The sequence below is a fragment of the Tupaia chinensis genome, unplaced genomic scaffold (genome assembly GCF_000334495.1).
Source record: "Tupaia chinensis unplaced genomic scaffold, TupChi_1.0 Scaffold000099_1, whole genome shotgun sequence".
In the NCBI taxonomy this organism is placed as follows: domain Eukaryota; kingdom Metazoa; phylum Chordata; class Mammalia; order Scandentia; family Tupaiidae; genus Tupaia; species Tupaia belangeri.
The window spans coordinates 2,307,911-2,321,263 of NW_006159563.1; the positions used below are offsets into that span (position 1 = coordinate 2,307,911).

Below are 13,353 nucleotides of genomic sequence, written 5' to 3' on the forward strand. Positions count from 1 at the left end.
TTAAGGGAAAAGCAATTTCAACTGAGAATTCTGTACCCAGCAAGATTATCATTCATTTGGGAAGAAAAGACATGAAAATTCCCAGATAAACAAAACTTGAAAGAATTTACCAGCACCAGACCAGATCTCCAAGAAGTTCTTAAGGGAGTGCTATGTCAGTAAAATTAAATGCAGACATACAGAAATAAGAGTTCAGAAACTAAGAAAATGGGCAACTTAATTGTAGGAACAAAGTCTGGAGCTGAGTATTATATCCCAGAGTTCAATCTGGAAGATCGAACCTCAACAGAAACAGAAGAAAGAAAGTACATGAGTCTGAACTGATGAAACAGCATTCTGTGACTTGACTGAAATATTGCTGCGTTTCTTCTAAGCTTTGTTGTCCGGTTTTAAGGATTTTTGTCCTGTCTTGAGCTGTCAATAGATTCATGTACCTACTATTTGAACAGAATACTAACCTGTTTCTAGGCTTTAAGTTTCAAGGAAATATCCTTACCAGGTCAAAACTGCTTTTCTTGAAACTATCAGTTGAGCTTGCTATTGAAAGTAGTTAGATTACTTATGATATTGTGTGATCAACAAAATGTTGGGGGGAAAGGAATTCAAGACAACTGTAGACAACAGAGATAGTGTAATAAGAGAGTGGAATAGGGCAGAGGGTCAAAAAACATATGGGGTAAAAAACATATATATATGAAAGTAGAAATGGAATATTATGGATGATAACATGCATGATTAAGCCACTATGCAGTTCATTCTAGATGGGAAATCACATTTAGTATGTTGTGATGATGCTCAGGGAATGAATGTAAATTAATAAAAAAATTTTTCAGAAGAAAATAAAATAAAATAAAATAACCCATACAAATAAGATTGCCAAGAGAAATATCTTTATTTCCTCTCATAAACTTAAACAGTGTACAAGCAGTCCCAAACACTCTGTATGTTCATTTACTTAGTAAAATACATCTTCAAGAGGACCTTTCCCTGATAATCTTTTTATAGTTTGCTACAAATTACTGAAAATATTCTAAAGAAATATTAGTATCTAATCTTACTCTAACAGAAATTTCCCTAGTTTTTCCAAGGAATTGGAACAACTTGGTTATCCAAAACTGGCTCCACAGCTAAGGAATTAAACTTGTCCCATCTTTTGATGGGACAGCACAACAACCTCTAAACTCTTAACCCTCGAAGATCTTTTCTCCAGCAGTCCTGGTTTGGATGGAAGCACATTAACATGCTCTCTCAGAACATGAGGTCTGATTTCAACCAAGTAAATTCAAAGATTATTCTGAGGATTTCTAAAGTGCCAAGCACTGTGTCACTGGGTGGGAACACAAGGGAGAAATCCAACCTTGAGTGAAAATTGCTCAGAAAAAGAGGTTTCACTCTTTAAAGTGCTCTACGCGTTTAAAGCAGATTCTGAATTCCTCAAACTATAATTGCCTAAACTCAAAATACACACAGATGCTTAGATTATGCTCTATTTGCAGGGCTTTCAGTATTTAAAGACTTCCACAGCAAATCTGTCTGCCAGCAATTTGCCTCTCCCTGAACATTTTATTTCTAAGAGCTAAAACATGGTCATCTTTTTTTTTTTTTTTTTTTAAATCCATGCTTTTGACCTTACATGGTTATATCTTTGTTTGGTTTGTTCTTTCAGCAACTCCTATTCTGGTTCTTGAGGAAAGATTTCCCCATCAACATAGGAAAGGCATCTCACTAATCTACGTGATTCAGGGGAATCCACAACACTTAAGTTTCAGCAGCTGGTCCTCGAACACCTCACTTTGGGGAGGCCTCCTGCTCATCCTTGTAGGTGGGCTGGGCAGGATACCTGAAAACTCACCTGGGCCAGACTCCAGGAGGTGTGTGTTCCACACTCTAGGTCATATTCAGGTAGAAGTCTAGAGCGGTGCTCAAGAAGACCAAAAAATGTCAGGTCCTTCCCAATAGTCCATTTGTGTACTGTGAAAACCAAAGCTTACCAAGCCTCTCCACCTGGTCATTAAACATGACTTCACTCTAGTTACCAGTATTTTAGGAAGGAAGAGAATACTACTACTTTGGATGGCACTTGAGAAGTTCTTAGAGTGCTTCTGCATATATTTCTTTTTGGTTTTCACAACCTTGTGAGAGGGGGCTGAGACAGAAGGAAATTTTTTGTTGCTTTTTTCTTTCTGTCTTTCATGAGAGAGAAAAGAAAGAGGCAGGTACTCTCAGCAGTTTCACCACGCTGCTATCCTCTTCCGCTAGCCCTCCAGCCAGTCAAGATCTTGGATGTACACATGCTCGGTGCATTTCAGGTCAACTCAGGATCCAAACCCGCAATCAACCATGTGATTTTCAGCACTGCAGGTCAGCACACTACTGCCTGTGCCACTAAGGCTGGGCCTAAGATGTCATTTTAAAAGGTCTTTTACATCCTACTACACAAACTGCATGGCTTTAGCAAAAGTTCCTAACTTCTTCCGGCCTTGATTTCCTCCCCTAGAACAGGGAAGATAACAGTACCTGTGGCTCAGAGGGCTATTCTAAGGAGTCACTGATGGGAAGTGTGAGGCCCTCACACAGTGCCAGCACAGTGCCAGGCCCACAGTAAATTCTCGAAGCCTGCTCACTGCAGTGAATCAATGACATCATCTCCAATCGACAGACAATGACACTACAAGTCCTATTTGTAACGTCATAAAACTCACTGACAGGAATGGGCTTAGAAGTCAAGTTTTCATTCTTTCCACTTCTAGGTTCCCAATGACCACTAAGGTTTCTAAAGTCCAGCCAAAGCTGTGGTGTCCTGATTTTTTCCCACAAATACTTAGGGTCAGGATAAACAGAATCAAAGAGGGCCGATCAGCCAGGGACAGGCAAGATAATCCCCAGGCAAACCAGCCTCTCTTGGCAACTGCCCACAGATAAAGAGCCCTGTAGGGAATCAACTAGAGCCTGAGGAAAAAGTTCTGAGCTCTCAGCGGTGCTGGAGTCTGTTTGATAGTCTTCGATAGTCATGCTATAACAGGATAAACAACTCTAGGAGGACTCTAGGTACTCACTCTTCCAATTTCCTAAATCCCTAATGAGAGACAGTCATTCTGAATAGCTGGACCTTTACTGAGACTTGTAATACGACTTTTAAGTGTATATTAATATAATCCCTTTTTACCCATAATCAGGAATCTTTAAATGAGACATAAAGTTCAGAGATAAAAAGATTTTTCCAGCAAAATTATAAAAAATACACACCCACACAAAATGTTATGCTTTTTACCAAGCAACCAGGCAAGGGAAAATTCAGAGAATCTTCTAAAAGTATCCATTATACCAGAAAAATATTAAAAAGGAGGTTTATAGAAAGCAAATGGGACATGCCAGATTTCCTTCCCCTGAACCCAAACAAATGAAAGTAAAAAGTTTTGCCTGGATGGCTGAAAAGCAGAGAAAGACATTGGAAATTGATTTGCTCTTTGAAAGAGATATTGTTTAATCTGTTATCTCACATTAAAACTAAATAATCTAATCACTTCAAAATGTCCTAAAGAATTTCCTAAAATTTGGCCAGCCATTTGGAGGAAACTTTGCACAACTGCAAACAGGCTGTATTCCACAATTTCAAAAAGCCCCATTTGTCTTGGCTAGGGCTCTGTTCCACCCACTAGAATATGTGTATCTGTATGGGGATATGTAATTTCTTCCCTGAAGGAACAAAAGTGATTTGATGCTTAACATTTGGAGTTGAGACCAAGCCTGGAATCTTTTCTTCTTTTTTTCAGATCGAGCTCAGGAACTCTCTTTTTCAGAAGCCTCATTTTCCACAAGTTGTTGTGACAATTAGCTATAGGATACACACGAGGGCCAGCTCCATGGCATAGCAGTAATGCACTGCTTAAGAAAAGCTGGATCCCATATGGTGACCACTGTTTGAATCCCCAACCTGTAATAGGCCAGAGAGGCATGCACAAGAGTGCCCAATCTATATCAGGATGAAGGACCAAGAAAGGGGGTGGAGGTGTGACCAGACTACAGGGATGTAGTCTGCACATGCCTGAGCTCTATCATGAATAAAAATTAAAAAAGAAACAAAGAATAAAAGGATAAAAAAGAAATTGCCAAGAAAAAATAAATTTTTAGTTTCTGACTTGTTCTTTCCTTCTGGACATTAAACACATCTTCAAAAATGTTTATCAGGGTCAATACAAAGGAATCTAATTTTCTTCTTTTTTGAAAAGACAAAATAACTGGATTCTGGGGACCAGTAGATGGCATAATGGTTACATTGCTGGGCTCACATGTAGTCGACTGTGGTTCAAGTCCCAGACCGGGCAGCTTAAAACTCTCCAGGTGCAAGTGTGTGTGTGTGCCCCAAATTCCAAGAAAACAATGGAGCAGAAAAGATTGTGGCAGAGCCACCCCCCCCTGGGCAGGGGTGGTGGTGGTGGTGGTGATTTCTCACTTTTTGTCTCTCTGGCAAGTGCACATACCATATGGGGGGGAAAAAAACTCGCTCTTAAAAAACTTAAATAAATAAATAAATAAATAAACTGGATTCATAGTCAATAGACTGCAATAGACCTACAGGCTTCCTCAAGCAGGGAGATCAACTTACATGGCACTTTCTTCACTGCAATTTGAGTTGCCCGTGTCCACAATTGCCTTCTGGCCAAATGCTTCCTCTGTAAAGTCCAGCCAGGTCTGATTCTTAAATTTAACTGTGATTCTCTTGGCCCAGAAGAGAATGCAGGGAATTCCACCAATGGAGACATTAACTGGGCTGTGATGACTGAATGCATTCCAGTGTTCTTTTTCTAAATGCCCTTCTTCACTCAGATTGTAGTTGAGATCCTAATTAATCAAATAAAAGAGATTTAGTAGATAAATTTGTGTCCATAGTACAAAAAGCTTCCTAGAAGTAAAAGGGCTAATTCATATCCTGTAATGGGAGATACATGGCATTATATATTTATTAAAGTCTTTGAAAGATACAACACAAAAAGCAAACTACTTATTCTCAAGTAAATACAGATAGAAGAAAAATCAGCAGGGAACTGCAACTCAAGTTCATGGGTAATCAGAGATAATGTGTTATTGTAGTGATCCTGTCTAAAATGCAACAAAAGTAAAACTGAATATTGTAATACAAATATAAGAAAGCAAATAAAATTAAATACTTTAGATTCTCTAACTGTAATATTACCATAATACATCTCCTCACCCAAAGTTCAAGCCATAATATGATCATATTAATACATTATTTGTATTTTTACAGTATCTTTGACATAATTGAAATGTATTTAATTGCTTTAGAGATTGATTACACTTGTTTTTTAACATATATCTACCTGTGTGATTGGTATTTTTAAATTCTGGATTCGTTTCATATCCCCATTATTCTGTTGATCTGGAAAATAAATAATGATGTGAGTGCCAAGGCTAAATGTGATCAATTTATTATGTAATTGAGTGACCATAATATGCTCAGCATTATAAAATATATCTTAGGCTCGTAATTTTTTTTACAGAGATTTTTGCTATGTAGTGTGAGCACTGGCCAGAGATACAGAGAGAGTCAGAGAGAAAGAAAGCAAGAAATTACCCCCCTATCCCAGGAGGGATGTCCAGGCCACAATCCCTTCTCCATTCTCCTCTCAGAATTTTGGGCACACATACGACCTGTACAGAGTGAGTGGTTAACTACATGGGAGTCCAGCAATGTAACCATTACAGTATCTGCTGGTCCCAGGCTCATAATTTTAAATACACTGGTTTAAAAGATTTTCCACATGAGGGATGTCCGTTACTAACATCATTGGTAAAGGAAGTCTGTCACAGAGAAGCCCTTATTCAACCACCCCTCTCCCAAAGAATCATAAGACAATTACGAATCTTACCATTCTTTGTAACTACTTCTTTATTTGCAGGTGTCCAAAAACTGAATTAGGAAAAGACAAAAAAATTAAAAGATGCTGAACAAATATCTACAATTTAGATTTCACAAGAAATGTATTTTACTTTATTATATCTCAGAGTGAAGGAGCAGAAACTTACCCTGTCAAAACTGTCCATTTTTAATAGTGAATCTCTGATTTAAGAAGTAATACATACTTCAATTAAAATATGTAAAAGACAGAAAAATTTTGAGAAATCAACCTTGATCCTTATTCAGTGAATATGAATAATATTAGAGAATCTGTTATGGTGCCAAGCAATATGACAAACATTGAGGTTTAACAAGTAATAAATTACCAAATATAAAGCATTATAAAATATTTCAGCAAGGGGATCAGCAGTTGGCGTAATGGCTATGTTACTGAACTCCCATGTAGTCGACCATGGTTCAAGTCCCAGACCTGGTGGCTTAAACTCACGCCGGGCATGTGTGCGTGCATGCCCAAGATCCCGAGAGAAGAATGGAGGAGAAGGGATTGCGGCATGGCTTTTCCCCCTGGGGGGTGATTTTTCGCTTTCTGTCTCTCTGTCTCTCTCTCTCTGTCTTTCTGGCGAGTGCACATGCCCTATAGTAAAAACCTCTCCCCCCAAAAACATTTTTTTTAATTTCACCATGAAATGTTATACTATTAATATATTGTATTGTTACCTTATTAAAGCCAAAATATCTAACCCTTATTATTTAAAAAAATGACAGACCAATTGCCAAAAGATATTTCTAAAAATATTGTGACTATAAATTATGTTATAGATCCTTCCAGTCTCTCTATAAATACATACCACATTCATAAATAATTTACTTTCTATAAAATTTAAAAACTTTTTTTTGTGAACATCCTATTTTGGAACCTGCAATTTTTTTTTTTTTACCTAAAAACATGTCACAAATATTTTCCCATGTTATATATTTTTCTGCTATAGCTTTTTTTTTAATTGCCAGAGGGTACATGCACTCACTGAAATAGAGACAAAGAGAGTGAAAGAGAGAGAAAGTACCCCACAATGGGGCATGGCCATGCAGTAATCCCTTCTCTTCCATTCTCCATCCTTTTGGGATTTTAGGCCTGCACACGCATGCACCTGACATGGTTTTTAAGCCTCTAGGGATATGATTAAAACTTGTCAGCTGGTGGGATCCAATTTCCCTTAAAAAATAGACTATGGGGCCAGTCCTCTGATAGAATTTTGGATGTCATGTAGCATTATAACATAAAAATATAATGTATTTAACCAAAGTCCTTTTTTTCAGTATTTGTTTTCAATGTTGTGGTATTATAACAATACTGCATTGAACATTATTGCGGATTGTTTGTTGATACCCATAGTAAAGTTCCTTATGATAAATTCCTAGAAGTAAAACTATTAAGTTAGAAAATACACGTTTTTTAATAAAATGTTTCACACACACAAATATAAACAAAAAAAATGAGACCCCCCCATGAACCTACACCCATCATCTAGCTTTAGTAATTATCAAGTCATAACCTTAGTTCTCCTATTTTACCCACCTCTAGAAAATATTGATAATTCAACATTAAATATTCTGTCAGTGTTTAAATCTCCAGTTGTGCCATAAATGTCCTAAAAATTTAAATGTTTCACATTTTAAATTTTTCAAAAGTTGTTCCTATACTATATGACAATGTGCATGGCACTCTGTATTTAATCATTCCTGTCTAAGGCCTACATGTATGAATATCATAAATTTTCAACATTTTTACAATTAGACAAAGATATATATTAGATATCATGATATGTACATAAAACATAATGATAGCTGAAGAGTTACTAAATCTAAATCACAGCAAATTGCTTTAAAATTAATTATACAGGCCCTTAATTAATTACAATTGCAAACTAAATGCACCATTCTCTTTGTAATATGATCTATTATCTAATGAGAATTTCTGAAGATGACAAATTGGTGACTATGATGTCTACTAGTAATTTAATAGTAATTAAATTCATGCATGCTAGCAATTATTCATTTATTTTCATCAACCTTGTTGAAGTATAATTTATGTACAATAAACTGCATTGATGCAAAGTACACAATTTGGCAAGTTTTGGCATATGCACAAACCCATCACAGCACTACACAATAAAGATATAGAATGTTTATATCATTCACCAAAGTTTCCTTATGCATATTAAAGAGGAGAGATGTTTTCTCCACCTTCAAACCCAGGCAACAACACACTTGCTTTCTTGTCACTTTAGATTAGTTTGTATTATAGAATTATACATAATTAAAATTACATAGTATTTATTCTTTAATGTTTGGCTTCTTTCCTTCTTAACATAAGGACTTTGGAATTCACCAATGCATGATCTCTGTTGTTGCATGTATCAACAATTCATTGTTTCTTTTTGTTGAGAAATGTTTCACTGTGTGGATATACCATATTTTGTCTCCGTTCATGAATATCTAGAATGTTTTTAGTTTTTTACTACCATAAGTATATTTTAAAACATTTGTATAGGGACCAGCAGTTAGCATAATGGCTATGTCGCTGGACTCCCACGTAGTCGACCGCGGTTCACGTCCCAGACCTGGTGGCTTAAAACTCACACCTGGCGCGTGTGCATGCGTGCCCAAGATCCCAAGAGGAGAATGGAGGAGAAGGGATTGCAGTGTGACCATCCCCCCTGGGGGGTAATTTCTCGCTTTCTGTCTCTCTGTTTCTCTCTGTCTGTCTGACGAGCGCACGTGCCCTATAGCAAAACCTCTAAAAAAAAAAAAAATTTGTATATAGAGGTTTGAGTTGAATATGTTTTTGTTTCCCTTGAAAAAATAGTAGATAATGGAGTCATATATTGAAGCATATTTAACTTTTTAAAATACTGTGATCATTTCAGTACAAGAGCATTAAAAAAAAAAATTGTATATAGAGGTTTGAGTTGAATATGTTTTTGTTTCCCTTGAAAAAATAGTAGATAATGGAGTCATATATTGAAGCATATTTAACTTTTTAAAATACTGTGATCATTTCAGTACAAGAGCATTCCTGTTGCTCCACATTCTTGCTAACATTCAGTGTTGCCAGGCTGTTTAATATCTGCCATTTCAATAGGCATGGACTGCTATCTCACTATAATTTTAATTTCCCTTTTCCTGATAGCTAATGATGTTCAGTATCTCTTCTTGTACACACTAACCATGCATATAATTTTTTGGTGAAGTATGTTTAAATATTTGTCAATTTTCTAAACTACATCCATTATCCTCTTACTGAATTATAAGAGTTCTTTATATGTGCTGACTACAACTACTGGGTCAGATATCTATGATGGAAATGTTTTCTTCCATATTATGCCTTGCTTTTTAATTTTCCTAATAGTGGTTTGCAAAAAGCACAAGTGCTCTTCCAGAGAAGGTGTCTAGAGGCATTCAGAACAGTCAAGCATCTAATATACTGTCGAAGGCTTTTCTATAATACCAGCCTCTAACAAAACTAGGCTGTCCCGAACTCCTGTTAGCAGAACTGTTCACCTTTATATCAAGAAAACTGGGAAGCACTGGTCTGCATATGGCATGTGACCAGTCAGACTTCAAGGGATTCATGCTGTGAGACCTTATGAGAGTGTCTAAAATGAAAAACATGTAAGGAGGGCCTATGTTGTTTCCATGTGTGACAAATGTGACGATTCAAGCAAGTTTCTCTTGTCAAAGAGCAAAAGTTGTAGTGAAAGTGGTGAAGACATGAACAAAAGTTTTAAGTTTCATAAAATACAATGTGTTTTTTTATTTTATGATCTATGGTTTTTGTGTCTAAAAGAAGTATTCACTTAACATGAGGTCATAAAAACTTTTCTTTATAAAGAAAAGCATGTTTATGTGTTTTTTCTAGAAGTTTTAACATTTGTATTTAGGTCTGTGATCCATTCTGAGGTGACTTTTGTGAGCTAAGGTACTTGTATTAGTTTGAAGCTGAGGATAAATATTTTATTGGCTTCCAGAATATGAAATGAGAATCATGGATGGATTCCAAAAATGTATCACTCATACTCTTTCATAATAAGTAAATGGATAGAGGTCAGCAGGTGTCATAGTGCTTATGTTGCTGAATCCCCACATGACTGACCACAGTATGAGTCCTGGACTCAGCACCTTGAAAAATCCCACCAGGTGTGTGTGTGTGTGTGCATGCTCAAAATCCCAAGAGGGAAACAGAGGAGAAGGGACTGGGGTGTGGCCATCCCTGCTTGGTGGTGATTTCTCACTTTCCCTCTCTCTCTTTCCAGTAAACATATGTGCCCTGCCACAATAAATAAATAAATAAATAAATAAATAAAAATAAAAAAGAAGAATCAAATTAAAAACATTTTCATGGTCCAGAAAAATAAGCAAGAAAACCAAAAAAAGAGGAAAGCATAGAGTCTAATAAACAGTGTACAGTTGATCCATCTCAGGAGAATGATGAAGAGAAAGCTAGGAATAGCCAATGCAAGAACCAATCCTGTGGCCTAGTGGTTAAGGGAGTCAGATCCCATATGGCCTACCTGCTAGGTGTACATGTGCACATGTCCAAAATCCCAAAAGAATGGAGGTATGGAGGAATGGAGGGGAAGGGATTGCAGTATAACCATTCCCTATTGGGGTGTTTCTCTCTCTCTCTGATGAATAAATGAATCCTATAGCAATTTAAAAGTTTTTTTCATTATATATATGCATAAACTGAGAAACTGTTTTTTAAAAACTAAACGTAGATTGTTACTAAAATATTCAGGCACTAGCAGCATAGCACAGACGTTATACTCTCTATAGGGAGCTGGATCTCACATGACTGACCGTGGTTTCAAGACCAGCCCTGGTAGCTCAAAAAACATGCTAGACACATGTACATATGTGGCCAAAATCTGACAGGATAGTAAAATGAAGGAAAAAGGATTTGGGGGATAATCATGCCTTGGGGGGCGGGGGGTGTGAGGGTACTTTCTTCCTCTCTGATGAATGCACATATCTCTAGGCATATAAAAACATGCATATATACATATATATGTATTCTATATGATTTACATATACATTTGTTTGTTGTATTTATATAATGTATAGTTTTATATATTTATACTTATGTATATAATATATAGTGTTTATATATATGCATATATTTATGTATATATGTAGGTCTTTTCTAATCAAAGAAATCTCTAAATACCTGAAAAGTAGCCAACAGCTTTAGGTTTGTACTAGCTTGTACTATACACCTTCATGGATTTGACCGTGGCAGTGAAGTAGCATCTTCATAGTCCTACTTAAAACAGAGACCACATTCCCACTATGGCCCACAAAGCCCTTAAAGACCTACCCTGACAACTGTGCCTTCCTCCTTTCCCCTTTTCCCTTTTCTTTCTGCCCCAGCTACATTCACATTCTTCAATTCCTGGAAAGCTTCATGTCATCTTCTTCTCTCCTAATGGCCTTAGCAGATGTTGTTCCCTTCACCTGTAATGTTCTACAACCTCTTAGGTGTTTTCTACATATCCTCCATATCATAGCTCAAATACTATTTCCTCGGGTTCTAACTTCTCAGACTAGTTCCCAACTCCCTATCTTATATGCTTATTACATTCTACACTTCTCTTTCACAACATTTCCAAGTCTATTTGTAATATTATGTGATATTTGTTGAATGAACACCTCCCAAGCAGACATAGTCTATGAGGGCACTTCATTATTTAAAAGTACCACATATTTTAAAAATGTGTTACATGCATGAATGAGCTAGCACATTAATGAACAACATCTGAAATTAAAATAGAAAATAGAAAATCACACAGAATTTTCTTTTGGTTCAAGAACAAACCCATTAGGAAGAATGACAACCTTGCTCTCTCTAAGGTCAGGAAGCACATAATAACCTTTAAACACAATCATTCTTCCTAGAGACACTAGAATCTTGAGTAGCTCCATAGTTAAAAGATATTTTTAATTTTAGATTCATGATTTGAAAGAACATCCACTAAACAGCAACTATTGTTTCTGTTATAATATTGTAAATTAACATGCTATATTATTAGATTCAAATCATCATTGATTTATGTGATTTCTATTATCTGAATCTTGTCTGAAGAATGGAATTGGGATTTTCATAATTTTTGGTGTACATTTTACCAGTGTAATACACAAACCAATCATGTATATTTAAACCAAGAGGGGAAGCATTACTCTGCTTTAACTACCTAAAGAATATAAGTCACTTACTATTTAAAAGTTAACCTGAAGGAAAGCACCGATTGACTTGGAAGCATTATCCTGCTTGCAGCTGTCATTTGTGTTTACTCTAAATTCCCAGATGCATTTGCTAAGATGGCACAGAATGAGTAATTGGGAGACACGACACAAATTAATTCCTATTCAAACTCTGAAAAAAAAAAAAAATTCTACACATAGATCTCTATGTGTTCCCTTATATGGTATGGAAAAAAGCCAAAGGGACAATGGAAATAGAAATCTTGCTCAGTAATTTTAAATACTGTAAATCACATACAATTACCATTTCCATCAGTTAAAATAATTAAACACCTTTTCTTTGGGGGACAGGTTATATGTTTCTGAGGTTTTGGAGGGTTTTTTTCTTACTGTCTTCTCACATAAAAAGTAATAATAACAGGAGAAACTGAAAATAACATTAACTTCTAAGGCTAAAAGAAACCCAAGCATCAATGTAAAGAGTCACTATCTCATAGATATATACTCTGATACACAGTACAAATGTTTCGTAGGCATTTTGAGCAAATAAGTCTTGCATTTTATAATGAAAGTTACATTTTATTTTTTAATTATAAACTCCAGTTTAATCATTTTAGTAGTTAACTATATAGTCTAATCTAGCCTATCTATTTTGAATCATAGGCAATGTAGATATACAACAATATGAAGAAATTATAGAACCACCTAATTTCATGTACACTGAAGTTCACAAATGCATTGCATTAAAAATGTGCAGTTACTCACCTTACATTCTTCCTGGCAAATATCTGGTCCAAAGTTAGTGAAAATCCCACACATAAAAAAATAAGTGAAAAACTAAACAAGATTTTTCTTCCCATCAAGAATCAGTTTCTTCAAACCAAAGACATCTGTTAATTTATAAATGCAAACAGAGGAGAGGCAGTACTTTTCATGCCATGTTGACTGACAGTCCATTCAACCAATTGAAGGGCAGCTTTCCCAGGATGTGTGATGTGGAAGGTGGGAGAATGGAGGTGCCTCATAATGCTTAATTTAGAATACAACTAATATTTAGATTTTTAGTTATTCAGCTCATCAGAGGATTCTTAGGAAGCAGATATTTTTAGAGAAACTATATTGGCCAGTTAATCTCTTTTATAGATATTTGCATTGTTTTGAAACTGTCACATTAACACTTTTTTTTAATCGCTAGAGGTGTGCTTCCCAAAGGG

General features: G+C 35.9%; 1 protein-coding gene across 2 annotated transcripts in view; it reads right to left on the minus strand.

Moving 5' to 3' along the window:
* The window catches only part of LOC102470352 (V-type proton ATPase subunit S1-like protein), a 25,725-nt gene extending 12,711 nt beyond the window's left edge, over positions 1 to 13,014 (minus strand). For both annotated transcript variants that reach the window (XM_006143488.2, XM_006143487.3), the window contains exons 1-4: positions 12,905 to 13,014; positions 5,889 to 5,929; positions 5,340 to 5,398; positions 4,607 to 4,842 (exon numbers count right to left, since the gene is read on the minus strand). In XM_006143488.2, the coding sequence (XP_006143550.1) occupies positions 4,607 to 4,842; positions 5,340 to 5,398; positions 5,889 to 5,929; positions 12,905 to 12,999 (431 nt within the window). In that variant the 5' untranslated portion in view covers positions 13,000 to 13,014. The remainder of the gene's footprint in view (positions 1 to 4,606; positions 4,843 to 5,339; positions 5,399 to 5,888; positions 5,930 to 12,904) is intronic.
* Between the last annotated feature and the right edge of the window lie 339 nt (positions 13,015 to 13,353).